The 27,956-nt window shown below is 36.5% G+C and overlaps 1 protein-coding gene across 1 annotated transcript in view; it reads right to left on the bottom strand.

The window, feature by feature from the left end:
- Positions 1-27,956, bottom strand: part of CAMSAP2 (calmodulin regulated spectrin associated protein family member 2) — an 80,341-nt gene that overhangs the window by 16,827 nt on the left and 35,558 nt on the right. The window contains 6 exon segments of the mRNA XM_008630220.2: positions 983-1,076; positions 8,828-8,967; positions 12,106-12,247; positions 16,352-16,384; positions 22,450-22,533; positions 23,208-23,369. Of these exon segments, the coding sequence (XP_008628442.1) occupies positions 983-1,076; positions 8,828-8,967; positions 12,106-12,247; positions 16,352-16,384; positions 22,450-22,533; positions 23,208-23,369 (655 nt within the window).

Here is a 27,956-nt window from a genome sequence, read left to right as displayed (position 1 = left end):
ATGATTTTCAAAGATTTAAAGAATTTTCATTGATTCCTTTATATAGATTAAAACTCTCACTTCCTTTCATCTTTACATCCTCTGAAGCTCCCATATTGGCACTAATTAAAGAAATGAAGACTGACAAAATAGACTGGAAAGAGCAAGGGAAGAACCAATACAGACAAATAAAGTTAAAGAGAGCCACAAAATTAAAAGGAAACAAACAGTTTTAGCGACAGTTGTTCTTCTGGAAGAAATGCTTCTGATAGAAGTTTTTCTCCCCAAACCCTGTGACTGACTATAAAATAGGTTATTTGTCACACCCTAAAACAGTTATCACTATTTAGAGGTTTGTGTCAGATTTGTATGTGCTATAAAGCATATAAATGAAAAAAAGGTGTAAGAGCCACCCAATGAAAAACTCTTCCTAGTGCATGGAAAGCCAATCACAGCATTGCTGTAGGAACATTTCAATTACCTTTGTTGTCATTAACAGATCACAAGATCTATCTGAGAGGTGGATTTTTGAATTTGAGAATTTGCTGATGGAAGATGGTGCCTTTGCACCAGGTACAAAATGCAATTTGACAATTAGCTCTCTATTCACTTTCCCCAGATTTATGATTCTTTCTCTTGGTATCTTCTCAGCAACACAAGTACTTCAGGCTAAATTCTGTTCTTGGTTTCTTATTATGTTTGTAATCCTTGCATGGGCATAAATGGATTCTAGGCTTGTTGAGGTCAGGAAAATTTGCAAGTGATTATACCACAACAATTTAAATGAGTTTTTGGTAACAGACAAAAAAATCTGATTATGTTTTATGAGATGAGATGAAGATGTACAATGAAGAAAGAGTACTCCTCTCCTTCCTTCTTTAAGGGAGTTGTACACTGCCAAATCCTGTTAACTAAAATATTCACTGTATCTGTGAACACAATGGCAATTTGTACACATACATATCAAAACATGCATATTAAGGCCAATCCATAACATAATTACCTTGGGGATGCACAACAACACGGGGTTGTACAAATGATGGCTTCACCACTTCAAACCACCAGAACAATTCTGCCATGAACACCATGTAATTGCTCTACATGAAAAAAAAAAAAAAGATGAAGAGAAATTGATGTTAAAACACAAGCCTGCAAATAAACAGATTAAGCAGCATTTGGGAGATGCCTCTGTGTTTCAGCCAGTTTACAATCTCCACTTTTTTTCCAATCTCCACTGTTTTTTTAGAAATAAAGACCAGTACAACTGATCTGTAGCACCAATACATAACTCGACCAGATTGCAACCGATGGGGTTGAAACATTTCGTAACTAGCATATGCTCAAGCCTGATGTCCTGCAGGGAGGGCAGCGAGGAGCAGGATGGGTGCCTGCCAAAGATCAGCCATTTCCATTAAAAAATAGCAGTGAAAAGTCCATTGCAAGGCTAGGCAATGCTTTTTTCAGGGATTTTTAATGTGAAAAAGTATGGTAGCCCTTCGTTTTAGTGCAGGAAGTTGGAATCTGATTTTAGCTTTTGTGTTAAGTACGTGGCTTTGGTCACACTTTTGAAGATGTACCCAAATTTACAAGTCTTCAATGCAAAACAAAAACCAGCAGCAGAGTTTCTTGACTGCAGGTTAGAACAAGATTTAGCTCCAAAGGTTTATGCACACTTAATACACTGCTGATACACCTCCCTACTGTACGTTCCCATCACACAGCTATGAAAGACACGGTGTGGGAGCCACCAGATTTAACACGAGGGGAAAAGCAAATGAAAAGGAAAAGACAGCTGGTGACAAACTGCATCAAAACAACAACAAAAATCAATAGAGGAAAACCAGGCAGGAGCAGCTGTTTCTGCTGCAAGAGCACATGAGGAGTGCAAGAAGTCCAGAAGGTTGTTGACTGTGGAGGCTGAAGAGTTCAGAGGCCAAAGCTTCTACAGCTTCAGTGCTACTTCATATCTAGAAATATCAACTGAATGAGATCAGCAAATATCCAGGTTTGAGCTGGCTCAAGCAGGTGCACAGACCTGTGCCACCAGTCTTACAAAGTCTGAAGATGTAAACAGTGCTTATACATTAAAATGGGAAACCATAATTAAACAGCTCTTTGAAAGAGTTTCTTTCAAAAATTCTAAACAAAATGTCATTCTATTTCAAAAACAAACAACAGGCATTAAGGATAAGAACATCATTTTAAAATAAACAAAAAATTTGCTAAAAAATCTTTGATAATAAATGAGATAATCTCAATTCTGCATCAGTATATTTGAAAATATAATTTTGAGTATCCGCTTGACACTTCTGCTTCAGATTTATTTTTCCTGAAGATTTCTAACACAGATAATCCTTTACTTCAGCAAGGGGGTACTCAGACCAAACAGTACTCCTACACTTTACTATATGGTGAAGGGATCAGGCAGATGTTGCCATAGTTATTACACAGAAGTTATAAATAGAATAGGAAAAACCCCGTCGTTGCTTATTCAGCTCGACAGAACTGAATGAGGAAAAGTACATAGCAGAATCTTTTCCATTCAAAGTGAATGTCAAGCATAGCATTTGGGTATCACACACGGATTTCATTAGGAAGCTTAGACCAAGAAAAAATCAGATGTACTTCTCAGACAAAGTATGATTTTTAATACTCCAATTTCAGAATATTATAATTTCTCTCCTAATATTTCCCCCTCCCCTTGCCTCTCCTTAAACTTCTACATTTTTAACTTGATTTTTTAGTACAAAAAATAAATTACGAAATATTCTAATCATAGCTTTGTCCACATCTGAAATAATACTGCATTTAGATACTCCAATTTCTTATGTTTATGTTGAAATGCTGCATTTCAACAAAATATAGACACACAATAGTGTGACTATTTTATAAAGGACAGATATTCTATGCAGAATATCTTCTACACAGCCCTGAGCTGCTGCAAGACAGTTTGTCTTTCTAAAGTCACCAAAGCAGTATTTACTGAACTAAAAATCAAAGTGCTGCACAGCCCACTGAGAACAGAGGCTACTTCGGATGTCTGGTGGTGAGCCATCATGATGGAAATCACAGTTTCTCACAAGTTATTTTTAGTCAGAAAGGGACATTAAGAATTATCAAAGAGAAAGACTGATGATCAGTAACAAAGTTTTTTGGAAAAATTAGCAGTGGGTCTGTAGTACTGTTGCTATCCAGGACTCAGAAGAATTTAGATATTATTTCCACAGATTTTGCCTTGATTATGGTGACAGAAATTCTAACAGCTTGCCATATGATTATCACATGCACTTGCACACAATATTCAGAAGCTTAACAGTATTTTAACGGTAATAAAAGCCGAGGAAGCTCTGAGCAGCCCAGGCTGGCTCAAGCCCCCTGAACAGCAGATGGCAGACTTGCAGCTTCAGAGATCCTGTTATTTGCTAAACATTCTCATTTCATTTCAAATACTTCAAATATATTATACCCTCCTAATACCTATAGCTTTTAGATCTGCATATTTATAGAATAACCGTAAGATCATATACACAAATGATACATGTAATTCGTCATCAGGCTTGCATCCACTAAAATTGGGTGTGAAAGCAGCCATGGAGGTTTTTAGAAATTTTTTCAAAATGAACATAAAATGCACTGTAAAATTTTTAACATTATACACATTAAAATCTCTGTCCAGTGGGCAGGAAAGGTCACCTCTGGTGCAAATCCACAGCTTTTTTGTTATACAAGTGCCAACAGAAATGCTTCAAGATTGCAGAAAACTGGAGTGTCCCAAACTGTCTCGAGAAGGCCGAACTACAGTTCTGTGTATGATCCAAGCACTACCAGTTTGTCCTTTGTCCTGCCACAGGCTAATAAATGCCACAATAACTCAGTTTGAAAATCCACTCTGTCTTGTTTCAGACCAGAACAGAGAGGAAAGAGCAGCTGATTAGCATCAGTGAAAGCAAACCACGCTGCTTCCCTTTAAATAATGAGTCAGGAACATTTGGTCCCTCTCAGCGAGAAACTGTCTCAAAAAACTGTTCCCTGGTTGAAGCTTACTTTTAATTCCTGATCCTGAATCCTTTTAACCCAGCCAGATGGGAATCGAATGGCTGAACTGACTCCCACCATACATAGTAACAGCCTCACCAAGCACAGCCAGCTGCTCTCCCAGGTCCTTAAGGGGCTCACTCCAGTTGCCAGTTCAGGCTTAGGTGAGCAGCCTGGCTGGCAGTGGGTTTTGCACTGACACTGAAGGGAAAGCTGTGCAACACGTGTGGACATTGTGCAGCCCTGAATTTCTAGGATTTATCTATGCAATGTATTTGCACATTTTTTTTTCTCATCTCTGGTGCTGATTACAGCCTCTGCTTAGGCTGTTTACAAACTCACCATCAGTATTACATCAGAAAATACAAGTACTCAAAACTGCTCAAGTGCAACAAATATTTTTTTATATAAATCAACCCTTTAGATATCATATATTCTTGTTCAATTCAGCAGTGGAAAGAAAAAACAGAACTTCTGGATCTGAATCAAAGAAAATTTGACAGAGCAAAAGTTTTTTCTGGTTAGTAATCAAGTGCAAAAATAAGATACCTATTCCATGTGCTTAGTTGTGATTCTGCACAGTTTAGAGTCTGGCCCACATCTAGGTCAGAGGAATGCCCCTTCAGTCAAGACACAGCAATCATCTCCCAGATTTGTGTCATTTCACATTATGAAAGCTTTCATTCTGTAATAAATATGCCCTCTGCATGAGCTTGGGTGAGCAGACTCTACAGATATCAGCACACAGCAGCCAAAGAGAAGCAGCATTTGTGCTGAGGAGCAGCACACAACACCCCCCCAAGAACCAAGAGGCTGCAGAGCTCCATGGCCCTGCTGAATGCCCAGGAACCCACGGGCTGAGAGCAGCAGGACTCAGCCAGATCCTTACAGGACCAGCAGCACGCTTGTGTCAACCACAGGCTGTACAACCCTGGCTGCGCCCACAGGGGCAGTAGTTATTATATGCAGACAAAGATTATATGTATATACACACCCCAAGAGACAAATGAACCCCTTGAGTAACTTTCTGGACACCTTCCCCAAAGCCACTGGTGGGCCAGTATGAGGCCCTGCTTCTGGGAGACCACAGGGCCAGGCCCCAACCCAGTAAAAATCACTGTGTGTGAATGTGTGTGAACTCTGTAAGCAAATGAGTGCTGTGTGTGAATAGTTCTCTCTTAGTAATAACTGAGTCATGCTACTAATAATGGCAGTGGAATTAATAAAAATTGCTCTAATATTGTTACCTGAGTCTCACCCTCAATCCTCTATCAGTGAAGAGAGAATGTACAACATGTGTACATTAAATGAATAGTACAAGTTTAGGATCACTATATAAGAAAACAAAACACAAACCCACACATTTTTAAAGGCTCAGGTAAAGGAACACTTACAAAAGACAATAATTAACTGCCTGTCAATTGATGCAATGTCAAGTTCCCACATAAGCTCTCAAATCATGGCAAACACCAAATGATTCAAGCTGTCAGTCAGCTCCCTCTTTGACAGTTAACCTCCTAAATGACTTGCTCTTAGATTTGAAGCCTATAGCCCTACTAGAATAAAGTGGCAGAGACTGATCTAAAATTATCAAGAATATAATAAATTACAACCAAAGATGTGGTTTTTAACTCCTTTAGAAATAATTTCATGCGACAAATGGAACATGTAAGATGCTTTTATTTTAATTCCTTCTATTCAGGGACCATACCACAACCTTTTAGGAATTATGCATTCCCTTAGATAACCAAAGCACAAATACTACATACCTCCTATTACATCACAGTGCTAATCAACTGTTGGGACAAAGCAGCAAATAAGTCTTTACAGTTCTGCAGGGTGGTTCATACTTCTTGTGATGGCACTTTATACAAGGTTTTTTATTTCTACAAACTTGTTCTTAGAAAAGGCAAAACAAGTGCATGTCAAACCACAATAAAACAGTTCTTTCAGTTCTATGTACTTTCCCAGATACAGGTGAAGAACAAGATACTTAAAAAATAAATCCTGTCTGAGGATGAAACTGCTTACAGGAGAAGGGCAAAAAAGCAATCTGCACAACTAAAGAGAAATCCAAGATTTTCTATTATTTCCTCTTGTTAAATATGCAGGGAGGATTCAGAAAACATTGTGATTATTTTTATGTAATCACTCTCTACTTGTGTTTGTCTGTCTCAAAGGAAAACAACCAGGAACCAGTATGGTCCCTTGTTGGTGCCTCAAGCATCCATGGAATGTATTCAAATATTTCTTTTCTTTAATATCAGTAGCCCTGCCTTAGTAAACATCTTATGAAGAACTTCACAAATGTATTTTTCTTAGAGGAGAAGAAATAAGGAGCAATAAGGAGCAACAAAACTTACTTTATGCTTCCTTTGATTATGACACATTAAAGCTGTCTAAAAATCCAGACAAAGCTTATTTTTCCTCTGTGCTAAAACAGAACTAAGCCAACAGTTTCATCTGCTGTAAAATCTGACAGCCTCTACCAAAGACTTAGGATGCCTAAGTGAAGTCACTGTGTTTCTGTGCATTTTGATGACAAACCAAAAGCAGGCAGTCACCTTGGTCAATTTCGGCATCATACCCTATCTCTAACCTACCTTGATTTAATGTAACAGGACAGTGCAGGGTGCCCTGTGAAGAATGTAAGGTAGGTACTTTGTGCTTGATCACTTTAATACCTACTGTAATTTCTAGGACCACACAAGGCACAGCACTGTAATTCCAAAAATTCTGCTACGATCTTTTTATTGAGGCTTTTCCAGTAAGATATCAGCAGTTGGTATTTTTTACTTTTTCTGTCACCACTATGTATGTAAGAAATTTTTAAGCTAAAAGCACAGTGAACCACTCTGAAAACAGACAGGAATTTCTTCCGATTAACAAACTTCTATAAATCCTAAAACTTCATACTATGTAAATTTTGTAGGCTGAGATACAAGTAGCTTCCACAAACCAGTGTAATTCAATGTGCAATATTTAAAATATCCATTTACAATACAAGTTTTTTTAAAGTGACAATTAAATTCTTTGGAGAATAAACACATTTATTAAAACTTACTCTAATCAGATGCACTGGAAAACTAAGGAGGAGCTCCTTTAACAATGAATTTATTTTTATAGCAGATTAATTCTTAACACTGGAAAAAGCGAGTTTGCAGCACTAGCCAAAGTTTCCATGCCAAGGTTTAGAAGAAAAACTTGGCAGCCTTGCTTTGTAGCACTTACATCTAAATAAGCATCCACACCACAGCAACTTGTAAAAACATGATCACAAAAGGGTTTTCTCAGATCTAGAAATACACTCTTTGAAAGAACTCTAAATCCTACCTAGAAACAGTGTTCAGAAACAGCAAAATCACTGAGTCTGCAGCACTTTAAAAGTGTAAAGTCTGATGCATTGGGATAGTGACAAAATATTTACTAAAGTTATTTTTTTAAAATTGAAGCTTCCTAGTGCACACTGGCTTGAGAAATAATTCAAGCCATTACTATAAAAATGGTATGAGTAATTGCCATGGATCAAAACAAGAATAATCAATTGCATTTATTCCATGGATCTGTAAGCAGAGAGAAACAATCAAAATGCAGTGAAGGAGTCCTACTCGAGATCGCTGACTGTGGCTGTAGAACTATGAAGTACAGCCAAGGCAGACTGCAATGCAGCAGACTTCACAAGTATGTAGGTAGATTACTGCATGTGAAATTTAAGAGCACCAAAAGTTGACTGAAAGCAGCCACTACGCAACTTTGCATACACAAAATAAACCAGCAACAGCTAAGTAGTCTAGACTTAGGTCCTACTGCCCTTACTCACCCTGGCAGCTCATTACTTATTTGAAAAGGATTGGGTTCAGCCCTACAGGAGACAACAAAGCTGTATTCAAGCTCTGGCCTCTGTGACTCTGCTTGTGAGATTGCTAGAAAATCATAAAAGCAGTGAAATGACCCAGATATTTAGAAACCAATTACATCCCATCTGCAATGGATATGCTGACTTCAGAAAAATAACATTTCATTCCCCAAAGGCAAGCCAACAAGAATCTTAAGCAAATGAAGTGTGTTTTATATAGAAGAAAGTCTTGGTGAAACATAATAATGAAAAATTAAAATTACAATTGGCCAAGAAATCCTTCAGTTGCTCCTTCTCTTTGTGCACAGGCTTAAAGAATTACAGAGTAATGCTTTATTTTCCTCTTTCTAAAAGAGCAAAATCTTAGACTGATTGAAAACACTTAATTGCTTACTCAAACTGTATTTGCTGGGATTGTGTTACTGCTTGTATTTGGGGCATCAGGCCATTGGATTTTCCAATGAAATTAACTCAGAAATGTACACTTTTACAAAAGTGAAAGAGCTTTAAGATTAAAACCCATGAAATTATTGTGTACACAGAAAAAAGTAAGAACAGTGAGTAATAATTCCATAAAAGAGTCTTCAGTATTTCTTCCTTTTGTTAAGGCCTTGATACATTTAAATTAATGCAGATCACTATTACATTTTAACAGAAATATTGCAGATTACAGACTTTATTGATTAATTATTAAGATGATAAAGTGGGAAATAGTTTTGCACAAAATCAAATTTTTACAAATCCTTACACAAGCACTTTTTAAAAAATACTTTGAAATTCCTAGGAAAACATAATGGCCAAAAGAAGGTAGCTTTTCATTCTGCAGAAATTTGTGTGTTGCATGCTACATCACAAGAGAAGCCCTACAGCAGCAGGCCAAATAAAAAAAGACTAAACATATCATTAGCAAAATAGTCCGGTGGACATTGCTTGCATTTTTATGTGTTATATTTTTACCTTTATTGAAGAAGCTGCATAGAGCATATCCTCAAGACTGAAATGGCAACACTGGTTGAGGTATTCCTGACAAAATTCTTGAATCAGTTGTAGATTATACAGGCTGTCAGCCAAAGACATGGTCTCTTTCAAACAAATATCTAAAAAAGAAGAAAAGAAGTAAAGGTTAGATACAATGACAGATTTGCAAAAAAGTGCTTTTTGGCTTTTATGGATTCAGGAGCATTTACTGGATAAATTCAGACAATTTCTGTCCCCCCTCCCCACCAGAGACTTTTATTTTTCTATTTCAGAAATGAAAGCAATTATTAAGCTACATTTTATTTTTGCATTTCTAAGTATTTAGATATTTTTGTAAAAATTAATTTTGTTTTCCACTATTGACAAGTTAATTTGTTTCTGTTTTGCCTTTTGTGAAAATTTAAGTTATTCTCTCACCCCAACTATTTCCATGTCATAAAAAATACATTTAATCACTAATACAATATTTTTTGCAATTAGATTTTCTACAGAGCAATGGCAGTAAGAAATAAACACATTTTCACATACATTTCCCTGTACATACATAAAGAACTTAGACAAAGTTCTTTGTCTTTACACAGGGACCCAAGAGCACATTTCAGCGTCCTCAGGCCTGAATCTTCATAATAAACCAGACTGTTCTTGTGTATTTGTGTTTGTGGATTGAGATGTTTGAGATGAGATTTTCCAAGGAGCTGAAGCCTGTTATATGAATAATCACTCTCTGTTTGAAAGTGCTATTTAAAGACAAAGAACTGGTGACTGTGAACAGATTTCGGTAGTTATACAGAATTCTCTGATTACTATTTAAGCCCAGATAGTCTCCCAGATAGCCTCTTCTCTCTTTATTACTGCTTCTTGGAATATTAAGTAGCAATAATAACTCCTGTGAAAAAAGACAGTCTTCTTAAAAATAAGGACTGAAGAATTAAATATACTTCCAGAGCATGCATCAAATTTTATTCCTAAACCAACAGTGTAAGACAGAACTTCACATAAGTTTTGAATTGTTAAGGATAAAAGGTCTCCTCATAAAAGGAATCTGCTTTGATCCTAGCAGGATAAGGATTCCCATACTGAAGAAAATCAAAGTCTGTCATTCCAACCCCACAGATGATGATCAATAGGAAAAAATACTTGACTAAACTGACTGAAATGAGATTAAATTCAGAAATGCAAAATGTGAAGTCATACATTTGAATCTAATAAAATTCTAATGTGATTCACTGACTGAAAGTGATATAGAGCAGGGAGTTATCATGTATTAGCCAGTGTAAACATACGTGCCTTTGGCATCACGCAGCTATGGGAAAAACAAACATGACGCTAAAACCTATCAGAAAATTTATTTCCAGCAGTGACAGAGGAGCACTGTACAAGGCAGGAATGGGATGTCAGTCTGGATTTCTCTGTACAATTGCAACCATCCATATTCAAGAAAGATAAATCCAAACTGGACTAGTTGCAGAAGACAACTATTGAGGATAACAATGAGAATGGAAGTTCACTTCAGCAGGGGAGACTGAAAAGGCTTGGCTTGTAGCCTGGGCTAAAACAAGAGGAAGAAAACCTATCAAAAATGTAGACATCAGATTAGAAGCTACTCAAACTAAAGGATACTGCTGCAAGAACAACAAAGCCACATAAGACAGGCTACAGGCACACAGGTAAAAACCAAGAATGAGATTTAAAATCATGTAAAAAAATTGAACTCTATGACAGTGGGTAAGAGGAGTACAGATTTTCAAGAGCTTGACAGTTTTAAGATAGAACAAGATAAATTCATGAAAGGGATTATATAATTTTGTACAATAGCCAACTTCTTGACTCGCTGGGAGTCCTTTCTAGTCCTGCATTCCTTCAAGGAAACCTAGATTTGAAAGTTAAATGAAGACTTAATGAGAAGTACTGATCTATTTCAGACTACAGAGAACTCTAAAATACTTCTCTCTTTTTTGTTAATGCATTTTTAAGCATTTTTGCATATGTACTTTTATTACCTGCCTTCTTCAATTTCAATACAGAACCAAATCTCAGTAAAATTCAACGTGCATCAAAAATTATATTACCTAAATACAGGGCAGATGAGCAAAATCTTATTAAAGTGTTTCCAGTTGCTTTGGAGTACCTTTGAATTTACTTCTGAGACAATGACATGCACATTTGTATCTTCAGGGAAGACGATGTCAGGACACCTAATAAGAATATTAAAACTAAAGTTCCAAAGATGACATGTGCCTTGCCCTGTTTCAAGTCAGATGCTGGAGGAATGTATTGGTCACGCAAGGTATACAGGACCTTTCAAACTGTCTGTGTTCCCAGCCGTGCTGGAACAGGACAGAGGGACCAGGTGTTACCCCAGTCAATACCACCCAAGTTTTAACTCTTCCCCGATCACATATAATAGTGTACATCTGGCTGCAATGTTGATGTAAATTGGAAGTTCTATTTATCAATTTTCACAAGCTGCAGAAGAAAGGTGAATGAATCCATCTTAGTGCCTTTCATCTTTGTCTACTGTGCTGGAAGCTCCCTACAAAGTGGTTGTGTATATGAATTCCGGATTTCAGTCTTTAGCAAGCTCTAAACCTTTTTTCATGTTCCTGGATTTCTCAGGATGTTTCTGTATAAGTGTTCCCACGACATCAAAGGTATCATAGAAAGAACACAGGCAGAAAATGATGGGTGTTAGCTGCCAAGACATTTTACAGCTCTTAGTTGCCAAGAGGAAGGTGCAACTTTACCCAGGCTGCTGAGCAAAAGAATGAGATGAAGCTGCTCATCGTCATAGACAATTGCTATTATAGAACAGCATGACACCAATACATTCTACACTATACATTTCTGGTTACTCTATAAATGATATGGGTAGGTGTCAGGTGAACCAAAAGCCCAGAATACAGAGCAACTATTTGTCATGCAGTGCAGCTATGCAGAGCCTAACTCCAAACTCTTCCAAGCTCTACTTCTGTAACTGCTCAGATTCACAAAAAGCACTTAGGCAGCTTCAAGAATAAGAGTTTTGCAGGTAGTTTCAAGTATGTTTATTTTAGTGTAACAACATAAAAGCAAGCACACCAGGGAAGGACATCTTGGCTCCTTTTATTTAAATGTAAAAAAGAAATAGGCACAAAGTTTATATTAAACCCACCACATTCAAATTATGCCTGCTGTATATTGCTTTTAAGCACCTTTCTGCACAAACACAGACACTGAAACTTTTATGGCCATGTTAAACCAAGGGACACCAGACATACCCTCCAGTTTAATGACATCTGGACAGTAGAAGTGGATCAGGGCTGCTAGGGCACAACCATCGGTACCATCCTTGAGCAGATTCTCCACCAATGGAATGCAGGGCAGCTGCTTGAGCAATGTTTGCTCCTTCCGGTAACGAGCCTACAATTTGAAATGGAGAAATTTAGACAAACAAAGGCTCTGAAGCATATGAAGAAACACATTCATACTGTAGGTTTTATACTGTTAGTGAAAAAGCAGTATTCAAGAAACAGCTGAATATTCTCAGTATTATATTTCTTAGAACTACTCATGCTATGCTACATTTTGAATGGGATAAATAATATCTAAAAGGAAACGAACAATGCTAATACTGAGCTTTTCCTTCAAAATTTCCAAGTTTTGATGATCTCTGTATAGCACGCTGAATTAAATAACATTATATACCTTAACTAAAGTTTAAGTCATTATTATACAATTAAAAATGGTCTGTGTGCAAACACAGTGAGACAAATCCTTAGCTAGTGCAACTTCAATTTACTGGCGAGTCACATGACTCTGAAGTTAACACACCTAAGTATCTTGCCCAAAATCTCATTCATAGAACTGACTTAATGACAAATTCAGAAACAAGGAAATGTGCATTTGATCAAATCCATTTTTATTACTAGCATGTGCCACTATAAGCACTCATAAACATAGAGAAATATTAATGGTCAAGTGTTATGACCATGTAGTGACCCAGTTATAAATGGAAATATTTTGAAAATCAAGTCAGCATATAAAGAGATCATTAGTTTAGAATATCGAGATAGCATTTATCTGCAGTGAATATATTTTTAAGTTTGGGGTTTTTTTCTGTGATAGGAGAGGAGGGCTTACTGAAAAAACGGATTTAACATCATTCCTAGTTTTTTCCCACCTCTTCCTGGAAAAACAAATGGAGGTGGAAGAAAGTGGTATAGATTTTAATTTGTTAGTATTATGTACTAAGACATTTTTAAAAGAGTAGCAAAGGGTTACTTCTCTATTCGTACCACAGAACTACTTACAAGCAGTAGAGCGTTTCTGAGTTAATCTTACACTATTTAAATCCATCTATACAAACACTGAACTGCAAGTCTCCCTGTAGGGGCTCTGAGAAGTCTTTGTGGAAGTCACTTTTCCCAGCAAGGCTAAAACTGGGTGTTCCTACCTCCTCCTCTCCATCTTTTGGCTGTGCCAGAGCAATTGCTGATGGGACTGTATAGCAAAACCATTGGCCCAGCTACAGCAACTCCTTTGTTTCTGCAGTGAATGAGCACATGAGCAGGGATGGAGGTTTTATGGGTGGAGTAGGAATTGTTTAAGCCATCTTTGCACACAAAAAAGTCTGTGGAACCACAGACTAACCCTGAGGGCTGTACTTACTGTCACTGGATTTCTGTCAGGATGATGTGGGGTTATCTCAGTGAATGTCAGTGTCCCCTAACTGGCCTAAGAAGTAAAAGCCTAATCTGGCAACAGCAGCCACATCAGTTCTAGAAAAATAAAGAGCTTGTACATGGCCCAGAGAACTTATACCTCAACCAATTAATATTTTAACAAACTCTCTGAGAGTTAGTTGTTACTTCATGCTTTCAGTGTAGTGGTATTTGTGCGCCAAATATGCTGTATAAAAATGAAAATCCCATTTTTGTGTGCTAGAGGAAACATTAACACCAAACAAAAATCGTGTTCTGTTATGCATTATTAATACTCTTTTCTCCATGTTCTTAATATTCCCTAGTATCTCTAATGAAATAGGCCAATTATACTTGCAGTGAAAGTTTATTCTTTCTAACTCTACAGCAATCCAGTGACCCACTATGATGAAAATTCCCTGTGTTTCAAATTCCATGTTATTATGTCCATGCATGTACTCCTCAAAATGACTAAAAGTAAGTCTATGAAATATCACAATTTAATTATAATTAAGCATGAGTTATGGTAAGGATATAGGATAGGGACAGACAGAGCATCATGGCCCAACAAGCTCTGTTTGACTTACATATTCTTTTGAATAGCATCTTTTAATGGAGTATTCAAAATTATTTGAAATTGACAATACAGTGGTGTTGCACAGTAAATCCTGTGAAAAAGTACTTTGATGATGCCTTCACTGGCCTTATGAACAGTGCCCACCCATGTTAGAAACTGTGTAATATCTTTGAAGTGGACATAGAGGATTTAATTAATCGTAGAGAATGCCAAGCACACTATTTCAGGAAAAATAAACTCATATAACCTGATCTGCCAGGTTCATTAGAGTATAGCAGGCATCATGTTTCAATTTGGTTGAAAAGATAAAAGAAATTATACTTAAAAAATGAAAAATACTGGTAATTGCACTGCATTTTAAATCAACTTCCATTTGAAGAAACTCTTCTCATCAGCTGCAGTGTTTGCTACTAAATATATATCCAACAATGCAAAAGACGAACTCCTACGTTTATTATAAAGCTCTAGAGCTAATCGAAACATAAATGCTAATACAGGCATCTTGTTTCTGAGATCCTAAACCATCTCGATTTAGCTTCTTTGAGCTTATTCCACTTAAACTAGTCTAGGTATAGTCGAGACACTTGCCTACAAACAAGGTTGGCTAAAGATGAACCAACAGCACACCAGCTACTCTGTCATAAGTGCTTGTGTGTATTCAGAGTTAATCATTAATAATGAATGCTCTTACACATTTACCATACAGTAGATAACATGTTATAAATTTACTTATCAGAGGTTTTAGCTGCCTGTATGCTCAGGAATATCTGCCACTATGAAACGTGCTCTATTCTAAAGGGAAGAGACAAGACTGTCTGAAGTAATAGAGCAGCCTGAGTATTATCAGTAGCACTCGGGGTTTAACTGCATCTCTACTGAACTAACAACACAAAGTAACATAAATACCACTAGTTCAAGTTGTTTATGGATGAATGACAGGCAACCTGGAGTTAGCTTCTCAACAGATTAAGTATTTTATAGTTGAATATCATTTTTATGCAAAGGAAGAGAATCACTACTAAACTAACACCCTAGACTAAAACAGAACACAAACATTCTGAAACTGTTTTGAAGTAGCCTTATTTTGTCAAAATAAGACAAAAAATTTGTGATATCGTGGTCTATCTTAATTTGTTTTTTACATTATTCCTTCCAATTAGTTACACTACCTTAATTCCAAAACAAAATTAAATGGCTATACTGTGAAGAGCAGAGTATCTGTGTGTGTCACAACTGTAATAAATACTTTAATAGAGCAATTGCCCATAGACTGTCAGGAATCTGAACACTGCTTAGGCTGCTGGAGACAGTACTTTTAAATTGGTTTTCCAGATACAGAGTAATTTTTTTTGTTGCCTACATGCAACTGCCTTGTTATTTTCAATTTCTTTTGCAGTGTAAGAGCAATCTTTTATTCGTTATGACAACAAATATCTGAGGGACTGTTAGATCAATTATTTGGTAATCTTTAGAGCAATGACAGATGGGAATTAGTTCTTTGGAATTTATATCAGAAGTATGCAATTCTGCATGTACCTAAACAGCTGTTCTCAGCCAAACCTGTTACCAAATAAACAATCTGAATGCACATCAAGTGTGAATTCCACATGATAGAGGAAAGTAATGACAACCCCAAAGTGACACAGCGCAGAGAAAAAAATATTATTATTGCAGACATGGAAAGTTATTTTTTTATTACTTTTAGTGAAATTATAATCTCAGTAAAAGTAGGCTGCTTTGGGTAATTTTGTATCGGGAGAGATTAACAGCAATGTTAAATCAGCTGAAAAAATGGGGAATTCTAGATGAATGGTGTAATGATTGCATATGGTTAAAATAAATATTATTTCAGATTCCATGTAGCATCAACAATTAAAAACTACTTCTGCAAGTCTCTTTTTAAAAGTGAATTGATATCAAATAACATGTGCTTACTGAAAGCTTATGAAAAAGTAGTTTGCGAATACCCTGATCATTTGACCTGAGTTAATAGCAGGTAGCACTGCCTTGTACAAAGCCACTGACTGCTTGAAAAGTAATTCCTTATCCAGCATCATATCTCACATTTCTTTTGCACAGATTACCTTGCAAAACAGGCTTCTGCAGTATGCGCTCCTTTGCAGGGCAATCTCTTATAAAATTAGCTCATACAGATAAATGAAATGAATGATTAGACCAGCATGACATGGACAAAGCCATTCCCAAAATAAGCAATTTGATCAAAGTGAAGCAGTTGGGCAAACTTACAGGAACCAGTTTCCAAAACCATTTGGTAGGAGACTTCAGAGGAAGCAGTAGGAAAAAAGGATAAAAGCAAAAAGCAAAGGGAAAAAAAAAAAAAAAAGGAACATTTTATCAGATTTCATAAATTACTTTTATAAAGCAATTTTCTTTAACATTCTTAGTTTTGTATAACAGTGAGTTGTAATTTAATGGCAAGCATAAGTGCACTGTAACCTCTGCGTATTGAGCTAATTAGCAGCAGTAACACTGGTGAAATATGTCTGCACTCTTTGTAGATCAACATTATAATTTTCCCACATGAACAGCTAAGATTGTCAGATCAATGCAGTTTTATGAAATGCTTTCACACATCTAATTGTACTCTACATATGCAATCCGACTGAAGAATTCATTTGAGACTTGAAGTCATGATATCACAAGTATCAAAATGAACTCCAGCAGCACACATGGGGAAGCAGGGAAGCTAAAGCAATGAGAAAAGGGATAAACACACGGTAGTACAGTACACCCAACTGCAGTGAAGCTTGTGTTAGTTACTTCAAGCCAAACAATAACATTCAACAATATTTTTAAACAATCATGACAGTTTTCATGACAACAAGAGGTACAGGCAGTTATATTTTTACAATGACAAATCACATTAGCATCAGCTGCATGATGTGCAATGACCTGAAATGTAGATGGAGTTTTGACTACTGGCAGAGGAATTATCAGAACTGATACATAAAACTCTAAACTCATTATTTGATCAAAAAATACTAATCTGAAGCACACTGATTTTTTCTGCAACTCTGTGCACTAATCTGGCATAATACTTCTGGTATTAAGAATAAAAATATTATGTACCAGTACTATAAACACACAGAGAAAACATCACCATTCTATTGATTTCATTGTAGGAAAAATAAAATAAAAATAAAAACCCCATTACGAAAGTGCAGGAAAGAATTTATTTTGTTTTTAATGAAGATAAATATTTTCTGGAAATGGTAAAAATGTAGTTTCAAACTACCAGGGAACAAACTGCTATGGAACCTTATTATTTTATGTTACTAAAATACTGTGCTTCTATGAAACCTTGAAAACAACTGCAGCAATGATACAGAGCTTTTATGGAAAAAAGCTATTGTGCACTAACGGGTGCGCATTGGTAACACAGCTATTCTCAACATCCCTCTCCTCCATTTAACTAGATTGTTCAGTGGAGAATGCCAAGGGCACTTAGAAGAAATCAACTGCAAGATGCATGTCCATGTGTGGCTCTGGACATTTCTGTCACACCCAGCTAAAGCACTTTCCATAGGGTTCAGTTTCTCATCATCTCACCGAAATATAGTCAGTGTATGGAAAAGCATGCAAATTTGAAAACAAACTGTCTTCATTTTCAACAGCAATCAGGAATTCTAAATCATATCATAGAGCAAGGTTTTGGCTAAATTGGCTAAGATCAGACCTAGGCTGCCTATTACTCTATTTAACACTGACAGGAACATCTTTCTTGCATTTATCAAGGTGCAGTGTTACTTCAGACCTGGACTCCACCAATGTCTATTTAACGCTAGGCTGAAGAAGTACTCTTTGGAAGAAAGCACACATTCATTTCAATTCCGAAGACCAGCTCTGCATAACAGTAACAGAACTCAAAACTAGTAATCCAATATGCACCTTTATTTATCCACTTGGTTGAAACTGTGGTTGAGATGACTGAATACGCTTCAGAGGAGTGAAAGACTTCAGATAATCAAATTCAAATGCAAAGAGACCGTAAGATTTATAAGCATACATTTTGTAAGGCCACTTAAAGGAAAAGAGATACAGAAAAGCTGAAGTCTCTTGGACAACCTGGGAGTTCAGTGGCTGTTACTAAATTCAGTAACCTGAGAATTCAGTACTGTCACTTTGGATCAGCAAGAATAAACTTTTTTGCCCTGGAACTTAATAAAAATCAGTCACTATGAAACAAACTAAGCAGAGAATCCTGGCTGACTTCTTCCCACCACCACCACCAAAATAAAACCCCACAAAACAAAACAGCTGAAAAAAACAAAATAGTCCCTCAGGTTGAGAGCCTACAGTTTTGCATGATGATTTTTTTTATCCCCCCAACAAGATGTTTTAAAAATGGCTATGATAAATTTATGTCCATATAAACTCATCTTATGGTGCCAAAACACAATAGTCATGCCTTTCACTAACTGTTGTTTCTGCTATGTTCTTTGCACCATCATTTGTGTTCATGCAGCTATGCATTGATTGGATCAAGAAGCTGATTCTGCTGCAAACTTTTCTTCTTGACAGGTTAGGTTTTGCTAGCAGTGTGGATTTATGAAACATTAAATTGAAAGTGGAACTACAGCGTTAGTGTTTTACCTTCACACAAGAAGTTGCACTGTTTAAACTGATCTTAAAAAAGGCTTGAAGAATCCAGGTACTTAAATGAAGCTACATTTGTTTCTTTCATAGGATTTGGATTTGACTTAAATCTGTTAAGGCTGATTCAGTCTAAACCACAGAAGCAGACAGAAGAATAACATGTTTTTGGGAAAGTTCCAACTACACTGAAAATCAGCAGTTTAACCAGTGCAACTGTACATTCACTACGTATTATTCAGTGGAAGCCTGAAAACCAAAGCTATTTACTACAAAACTTGAAATCCTAATTCTGAAAAGAGATGCAGAGACTCTACCAGAAAAAGATGGGGTTACCACAAATCACCAGCTGATCAAGATCCACAGGGGACTACCTGGAACTAAAAATCATACATACTCCTTCCTCTTATCTTCTACAGACAGCTAGTAGCAGAAGACAGGGAAAGAAAAAAGCAACCTCATAATCTGTTAATACTGATTTTATCTACCCAGAAATAGAAAATAGGTATATCCTATCATTTGTATTATGTAATAATCTGTATTTGATGTTTAAACCTTTTGTAAACATAGAAATTTACTATTAATTGCAAGAAGATTCACCACAGTTTTGTAACAACACAGTAGCACAGTTTGGCACGCTTGAGGGTTACACTGAAATTATTTTTCACAACTGATTAATTTACAAATGTATAACTGTAGGGAATTATGAAATCACTAAAAAAAATTTACTTGTTAACTTTGTTTCACCTTTTAGGTACCTAATTTTACTGTTTCTTGGCCAGAAATTAAAATTAAAGAAAAGCTTTCCCTATTGACTAAAATTATCTATTCTTCCCATGTTTGCCTGGCCATCTCTGATCAGAAGAGGCATTCAGAATTTAAATTTAATTCCGGTTCCAGACCTGACCATACCTTGGAAACTCTGAAACTTAAATAAACAAAGGTTTTGCCTAGAAAAAGGCAGATAGCAAACCTTCTTAAATTTTCAAGTGGAGTTCACCATTTGAACAGCTAACTGTCTTGGTAACATGGAGAACCTAAATTAAAAAGCCCCAGCCTGAAAATGATGGTGGAAAACATTAAAAGCTGAACAATGGAACATTGCAGTTCCCCTTCATGCTAAGTTATAAAAAACAAATAGAACCAGCAGTTAGGAATTTAAAAACATCAAAGAAAGAAAATAAAACAATTCAGATACTGAGAATTAAGCTACAACTGTAACATGAGCATAGAAAATTCTAAATAAATCTATAGAAGCATAGTTTAATTTTTCCAAAAAAATGGAAAATCATGTAATAGAGCTTTAGTTAATAAAAAGGCAGAACTTAATTCCCCCTTGCTCACCTGTTTTTAATCTAAGAATATTTATTGTTACTAATGACTATACCAAAGCACAACATGAAATGAAAAATTATATACATATTTCAACAATACCCAAACCTGGTACAGGAATTCAGCTACAGTTCTTTCACAGCTTTGCTGAGATGCAGAGGTAAGGCAAATACAACATTGATTCTGTGCTTTTAAAGGAGGAATACATGGACTGATGCAATCTGGAGACACATAATCAGTGTAAAACACCTGGGCATCTGGGAATCAACATTAAGACATGCTTGACAGGAGCCACATGATAATTTAACAGGAACTCCTGTTAGAAATGCTGGCCAACTTGATTTGATGCAGTGGACCCATCCAATGCATCTGCATTAGTTTTCCTTGTAAAGCCACATTCAGTATAATCCTCTGTGAAGAAATACAGGGTTCAGTTAGGATGTTTCTTGCGTTTCTGAACCTCAGATGTTTGCATGCATGCAATGACCATTACCTTTAGGAAAAGCAAGCGAAAACTTGGGAAATAGTGTGAGACATATGACTAAAAGAAAAGCTGAGATTTCATGGTAAATTAACCATCAGTTGAACAGTTTATCAAAAAAAACCTGGAGTTAAATAATCCTCATGCTAATACAACCCCCAAGCATGGAGCACCTTACTTGACAATATAATTTATGCAGTTGAATCCCTAGTGAGGCAAAAAACATAACATGTACCTGGGATAATAGTATCAAAAACACAGTGTACAGAAGAGATGGCCTTAAATACACATTTTTTCCATTATATGGCAACTGTTACATGATTTTGCTATTTTGCAAATGCATTTATACCTTGGCCAACAGAACTGGGCTCTTGTGCTGTGTTACAGCTTCAAAATTCATTTAAAACAACACAATACCATTTTTAGGTAAATGTGCTATTCCACCAAGTCCCTTTATGGCATCAGTTACAGATTATATAAATTTTTTAACAATTGATTTAAAAATTTTGACAGTGAAGATAAACTATAAACTAAAAATGTTATCTTTTTACTCCTAATAGAAGTTGCAAATAAGCGAAGTAAGTGAAAATAAATATTACTGGATTTTTACAAATACAGACAATTTGATGGAATTGCTCTGATAATAATTTTCTCTTTGATATATATTTGTTTACCATATTAAGACTCTCATGCACTTTCAATTTTCAAAATTGTTCTCTTCTTTTCAAGATGGCCTAAAACCCACATAAAACTTCCTACTATTCTTTTCAGGAGAAAGAAAAACCACTAGAGGACAGAGGAACACAGGTTATCTGCCTGGCCTCTGTTAACTTTGTTTTATCTAAATTTGAGAAATGAACTTGTCAAGGACATCTTATTCTCCAGATTTCTATGCTATTATCACTGTTGAAAACAGTTTAAATTTTCCATGGCAGGGTATATGCACCAGGGTATATGCACACCATTATTGGAAGAACCACCATTTTCTTTTGCTGAGTCACAACCTGATTAGCCTTCATTGGCATTCCTTACATTTAAAAAACCCCTACAAATGCAAAGATATTCACTACATTCATGTTTTTTGAAGCTGAACATCTAATCCAGGCTGGTAACGTGTCACTGCTTCAAAGTGGCACTGAAAAGGAGGCAGCAGCTTACGTGAGAACACACCAGGATGGGAAGGAGGATTACAGCCTTGCAGCAGCTTGGAAATCTGTTCTGCATTCAAGTGCAGGGATAATACCAAAAGGTGTTCAAACTGATTACCAATTCTTCAATAATAATTACATCACAACAGGGTAAAGGATCTTTCTGAAGCAAGTAATTTTACATACTCTGGAACTGTCTGCTATCCCTACCTATTTTGATGTGTATATAATACTACTTAATTAACTGAGCTCTGCAAACAAAAGAAACAAAATCCTGTTAGGAAAGGGAATCAAACGTAATCTGGTTTTATTGTATATATAATAAAACCTGTAATCAACCAGTACTTTGGATCATAGCCAGAGCAATCCTTCCCATGATATCACATACAGATCTCTCTTTTGAGATTCATGAAGGAAAAAACTATTAAAAACCATGAAACAAGTTCCAGTCTTTTTCATATAAGATCTGTATGGGGTTTTAATTCATTCTAAAGTGTTCGTTAATCTTAAATTCCTTACCACTAATGTAACAGATGTTTCCCTGCTATCAAAGATTTATTTGTCAGAAAGGACAACTGGCTATAAAAAGTGCAACTCTGTTAGTTTTACTTTTAAATGGGTATTTTCATGGAAATGATAAAACTAATAACAAAATGAATACTACGAATTTGCTTTCTTTAACAAACAGTTAAAAGTTCAATGTCTGCAAGAGTAAGCATTTACAGATAACTGCTTACTCTTGTTTAAAATATTTTAACTCCCACACCTACCTTTTGACCTCCTGCAGATTCTGCACTGTGGTGCTCTTTTAGTTTTTGTTCCTGTTCCATGATGTCTTTCAAATGTTCATTTACCTAGAGACAAAATAGCTCATTTAGTTGTCTGTTCTAAGAAACAAGTCACAGAAATTAGAAGTTTTTCAAAAGGTCTATAAATCACGAACACAGAGTTAACTAAAAACATAAACCAAACATTTCAGACTATAGCCCTGAAGCAAAACCAGCAAATGTCAGTGTCGGATACAGTCTAAGGTCACTGCTTGTTAGCTTTACACGATACAAACTAACCTGTCCCTTATTATGCTCAGTCACATTTGATTAACAAGGTATCCTTGTTACTTGATTTGATTGCTCAGTGAAGGTAGATCACACACAAGCAAGATATGTTCAAACAAACAGAATACCTTTGCATTTAAATCATGATAAAGTACATGACAACTTATAAAGAGCCAAAAAGAGACCCTTAAGCAGGCACCGTGGCTTCTCAACATGACTGTGACACCTAAGATGTCATATGTAGTATATATTACAGTATTAATTTGTACCTCCCATTTATTTGGTTCACACATGTTTAACTTATTTCTGCAAACTTACCTTTTTATATTCCAAAAACAGCAGATGAAGGAACAGTCTGTATCAAAACAGTCCTGATATACCTACATACATAAATACATATCCTAGCCTCTCATCTCTAATCGAATCATACAGACAACAAAGAAAATCCCAGTTTGCTTTTCCAGCACTCATACCTTGTTTATCCAGTACATGACAGCATCCTCAATGTCATAGGGTACTTCTGTAGCTTGGAAGAAGGTTGAATACTGCTGAGTGCATGCGATGACTTTCTCAACACTGACCATCTCCACAGTATAAGCCATCATGAGGGTATCGATCATGGCCAAGTGAGCACTCTACAATGAGAAGCACCAACACCTGATTAGTTTGCAAATTGAAAGATCACTTTCTTATGTATTGCTTCTGAACACAGGCACAAAGATGAAAAGACCAAAAGTGTAAATGCTACAAGTTCTCTATCAGGTTGTCAGTTTTTAAATGAAAAACAAGTGAAAACAAACATAAGAGACCGGAGAAAACAGATTAAATTGCAAATTAAAATAACTTCTGTAAAATTAACACCAAATTTAAAGAACTGAAAGTGAACAGAATAAGCAAGTTTAATTCAAACATCACATCACTTTTAACAGAGCTAAAGAGATCTTTTAAATTTGTCACTCATAGCAAAACCAAAACCCCCTGTCTGATAGATGTTATTTGTACTGAAAATAAAAGCTGAAACTGCCTGCTAAACAGCCTTCATCATCATGAAAATGCTGCATTAATATGTGAAAGTTTATCTATATTTAAAGTCCTAATCCAGGAAGAAGACATGATTGTACTAATCTTCAGTAAAAACTCAACATGATAGAAAAACATTTATTTTTCTTCTAGTTATGTTATGCAGATGTAGCGTAGGTTCCACAGCTATATATACTCAACTAGGTTTAAAACAATATACCTTCTGTTAAAAGAGGAGTTACATTTCTTCTGGTGGTTTATATATATATATATATATATATATATATATATACAGATGATGTCTATTTCACAGTTTGTAATAGTTCAAAATGACCAAACAATCCCCCCCCCCCCAACCCAACACAAAAACCAAAAAAAAGAGGATGACAACCAGGATTTACATTAGATTCGTGTGATTGAATAATAAAATGATAGTTGTTTTTAAAGGCAGTGCCTACAGCTAAACACATTTCCTTCTGCTTCATGATAAGAAAAACAGAAACAGCTTTCTAAGTATTAAGCAAGATTTCCCATAGACCAGACCACTTTCCAAAGACAGTATTTTTTAAACACTGCCTTTAAACACAGCTCAGGATGCAAACAAAGATCCCCAACACTTGTTAACACCATCACTTCAATACTATAAAAAATATTCACACAAACATCTCACAAGGTAGCTGTAACAGCCATGGTGACAGCGATGAACAACATGCGTCACACAGCAATATGCTATCTAATCGTAACAGTTAACGTAGCTCATGCACATCCAGAATTCCCAGCAGGAAAAAGAACAGATTCAGACTATACACTGCTCTCAATGTTTATATCAATGCAAGTGATGATGCTGACCTCAGAAGTAGGCAGCAGCAAATACCCAATTTTTTAAAGCAATTAAGTTGCTTTGTTTCACAAAAAAAGGCAAACTACACTTAACAGGCATTCACAAAACTCAAGTTGACAGCCAGTCTTCCTGGGACAAGCTTATTCTCCTTGGACCCTGGGTATGACCTGAGAGCCCTGTCTGCCACAGACTCCATGTGTGCTCCCAGTAGCGGCAGCAGCTGGGCAACGAATCAGCACCTCCTTACTGCTGCCACTACTGATGGACCCAGTCTGAATAAACTCCTTCCACCACCATTATTATGCCTTAGGAGCTTATTTACAGACCTTTATGGACAAATACTGATATAAGCTCTTAGGTGAGTGGAGGAACGTGCTGGGCAGCTGAATCTTGCCACCCAAAAGTACTTAAGAAGGAAAGGTATTGCCTGTGTCCAGCCTCCTGAGGAGCCTGCACTCCAGTGTGCAGTGCAGCAATGCTACACAGGGATGCACGAACCACTCCTCTGCTGGCCCAGCAATGCAGTGCAGAGGAAGGTTCAAAGTATCACATTAACTACGAGTACAGTCCCCCAAATCCTTGTGAGGGATTGCAGAGCCTGGGTCAGCCAGACAGATCCATGCACTTCTGGTAGGAGTTCCCAGGTCAGATTGCAGAAAGGTAGTTTAGCATGTGTAACATGCAGGAAAGAAGGGAAGATTTGGATCATCTCTGGCATCCAAGGTCATTGCTCTAATAATCTTTCCTTGCTACATCTTGCCTAGAATGAATAGCACCTGGGTTAAAACCTTGTGCTATTTTCAGAACGTCTTCAAAAAAACTAGAAAGAGACATTGAATCAGCAAGAAAATGCTGGATTTGGTTTTTTAGAGGAGGTAGTGCACAAAAATGTGTTTTTCAGCCAGACTAAGAGTGGCCTCATAGAGAATGCTACTGCTAGGAGTGTGCTAGGAGTCACCCAGGCTGATCAGGAACTGTTCACACTGCCTGCTGCACAAGGGCATTGTTTCCACCCTTCATTCCCTGCCTGCGGGAATGCAGGTATGAAAGCTCCCAGCAGGTGTGAAAGCAGCATCTTCTTCCCCAGCTGTTGATCCATGAGTAGTTCCCTGGCTACTACACCTGTGCTCTGAGACCAGCCTGCAAGAAAAGCAGCCACTGGAACTCCCCAGAGGGAATTTAGTAGCCTTCACAGCCCCCATGCTGGATCATGAGCTTCTCTGGAAAACACCTATAAAGTGGATTGCCAGTGGACAGAGAAAGCCACTGAAGTGTTGCTAGAACTGCCAGTATGCTCAGTACATTATAAATATATTAGGAAAAGTAAATTATTTACAATTAGTCAACTGAGTCTCATTTTCAATGTTTCTTGCAAATCATTAATGAAGTGCAAACTACTTAAACAAACAGAGGGAAGAATGACCTCAGATTCGTACTATCAAAACTAAGTGTAATAAACTTTTACTGACACTGGCTAGATCCATGTCACAATCCTTCTTTTATACAAGAAATCAAATACAAGCATCTTCAGTCCCAAAAGTGACTCCAAGTTATTTTCTTTATAATCCAGGCAGGACACTCAGAAGACTTGTAAAAAACAGTAAATAATAAAAAGAAAAATGAGTATTATCCTGAGAAACAAACAACGAATTGCCACTTTTTTCAGCTAGCAAAAATCAAACTTTTGGTTTTATAAATAGTTTCTTTACTAATGAAAATATTCAAAACTAGTAACGTATATGGATTTATTCCCCTAGAAAATTGCAAGCAACGAAATAAACATATATGATACCTTATATCTAAACCAGTTGTTTGTTTAGTTTGGTTTGTTTGCTGGGTTTTTTTCTTAAAGGAGTTACAAGAAGAATGAGAAAACTATTTAATTCCACATACAGCCCTACTGGTTTTCTTCCATTTATTCTGGAAAGAACAGACATGCTGCGTTCTTTTACATCTCTTGATTCACTATGCTCAATGAGAAAGAGTAAATTAAAACTGCACTATAAAAACAGTGTCCTACTCTTCCAAATACAGGCATTGTCAGCATAACTGCTGAAGCTCTCTAAAAAACCCCAATTTTTAAGAAATTCTGTTGATAATAATAAAGTTCTGAGGTTTTTTTGCCTCTCTCACTGAACAGCATATTTTAGGTACAGCTAAAAGAATCCAGAGGGAGAGTTCATTTTTACTAGTCAGATCTGCAGTTATGAGTGAATTATGCAAGGAAGCAACATTTCCTATCTGAGGGAGAAGCAGAAACCACTTGGAGCTGGGCAGAAACTGGGATGAACCACTCAGCAATGTCTTCTCTCTCTGGACAAGCCTGGAACACAATGCCTGAAGGAAGTCCCCTGAAGGAGCTGCTGATGACTGGGATGGAGACAGTACATTAAGTGTTGGTATTTCCTCTGAGGTGGCAGCATTCTGAGACACAGCCTAAAAAACCCAGGCAGGATTCCATGCTGTCACATACCTCCCACATCCAGAATTGCAGCAAGGCATAAATAAAGATGTACAATTCCAAAAAAGAAAAATCAGTTTAGAGAAATAATTTTAAAAAGCCCCAAATGGTAACATTAAATTACACAAAACCATTAGAGAAATACCACCAAAAAAAATCAAGATCAACACAGCAGCAGTGAACAACACAGGAAATAATACACTTTTCACATAAGTGTTATGCAGAGATTTGTCTTAAGCCAATTCAAAAAAACGTTTTTTTCTTTGATTGCTTCACTACAATGGTGCAAAGCAATAAAGCCTTAAATAGAACACAACAATATATTAAAAAATACAAAATGCTGAATTCTTAGAGGTATTTTATTTTCTAAGAGACAAATGTGGTTTTGTCTTTCCCAGCTACAGCCTGCACAGAACACAAGAGTTTTAACTTACTAATCTTAACAATCTCATGTAATTACTGGTTAGATTCTGCCCTGTAATGTAGGCTTCACAGTTTTTCATTCTACTGCTGAATAGTTCAATAAGAAGCTTACTGAACTGCAGAAGAAAAATTATTCTGAGCATGGCTGCTAATGCTTTCCTGTCTGCCTAATATTTGATTACAGAGCTTTCTTTGCCTCCCTTGAAGAACTGAAAACAACTTCATTAGAAAGTGTACTAAGCAAAAGGTGTGTGTGATACTGCACACACAGATACTTATGGATAAATGTCACAAATTACAGACAGCTCCTACATTGTTACCTACTACTAAGGATATTATATTCCATTAAGTGATATTCAGGACAAGAGTTCTCTTTTCAACTCCATCTTTAGGAAAAACACAGACAAACCCATTTCCCACTACAGTACTTGAAGAAAGGGGAAGAAAGAAAACAAAGAATATAATTGTTACCCTCAT

The sequence above is a fragment of the Corvus brachyrhynchos genome, unplaced genomic scaffold, assembly GCF_000691975.1.
Source record: "Corvus brachyrhynchos isolate BGI_N302 unplaced genomic scaffold, ASM69197v1 scaffold101, whole genome shotgun sequence".
Lineage (NCBI taxonomy): Eukaryota > Metazoa > Chordata > Aves > Passeriformes > Corvidae > Corvus > Corvus brachyrhynchos.
This window is presented reverse-complemented; position numbering and strand designations above follow the sequence as displayed.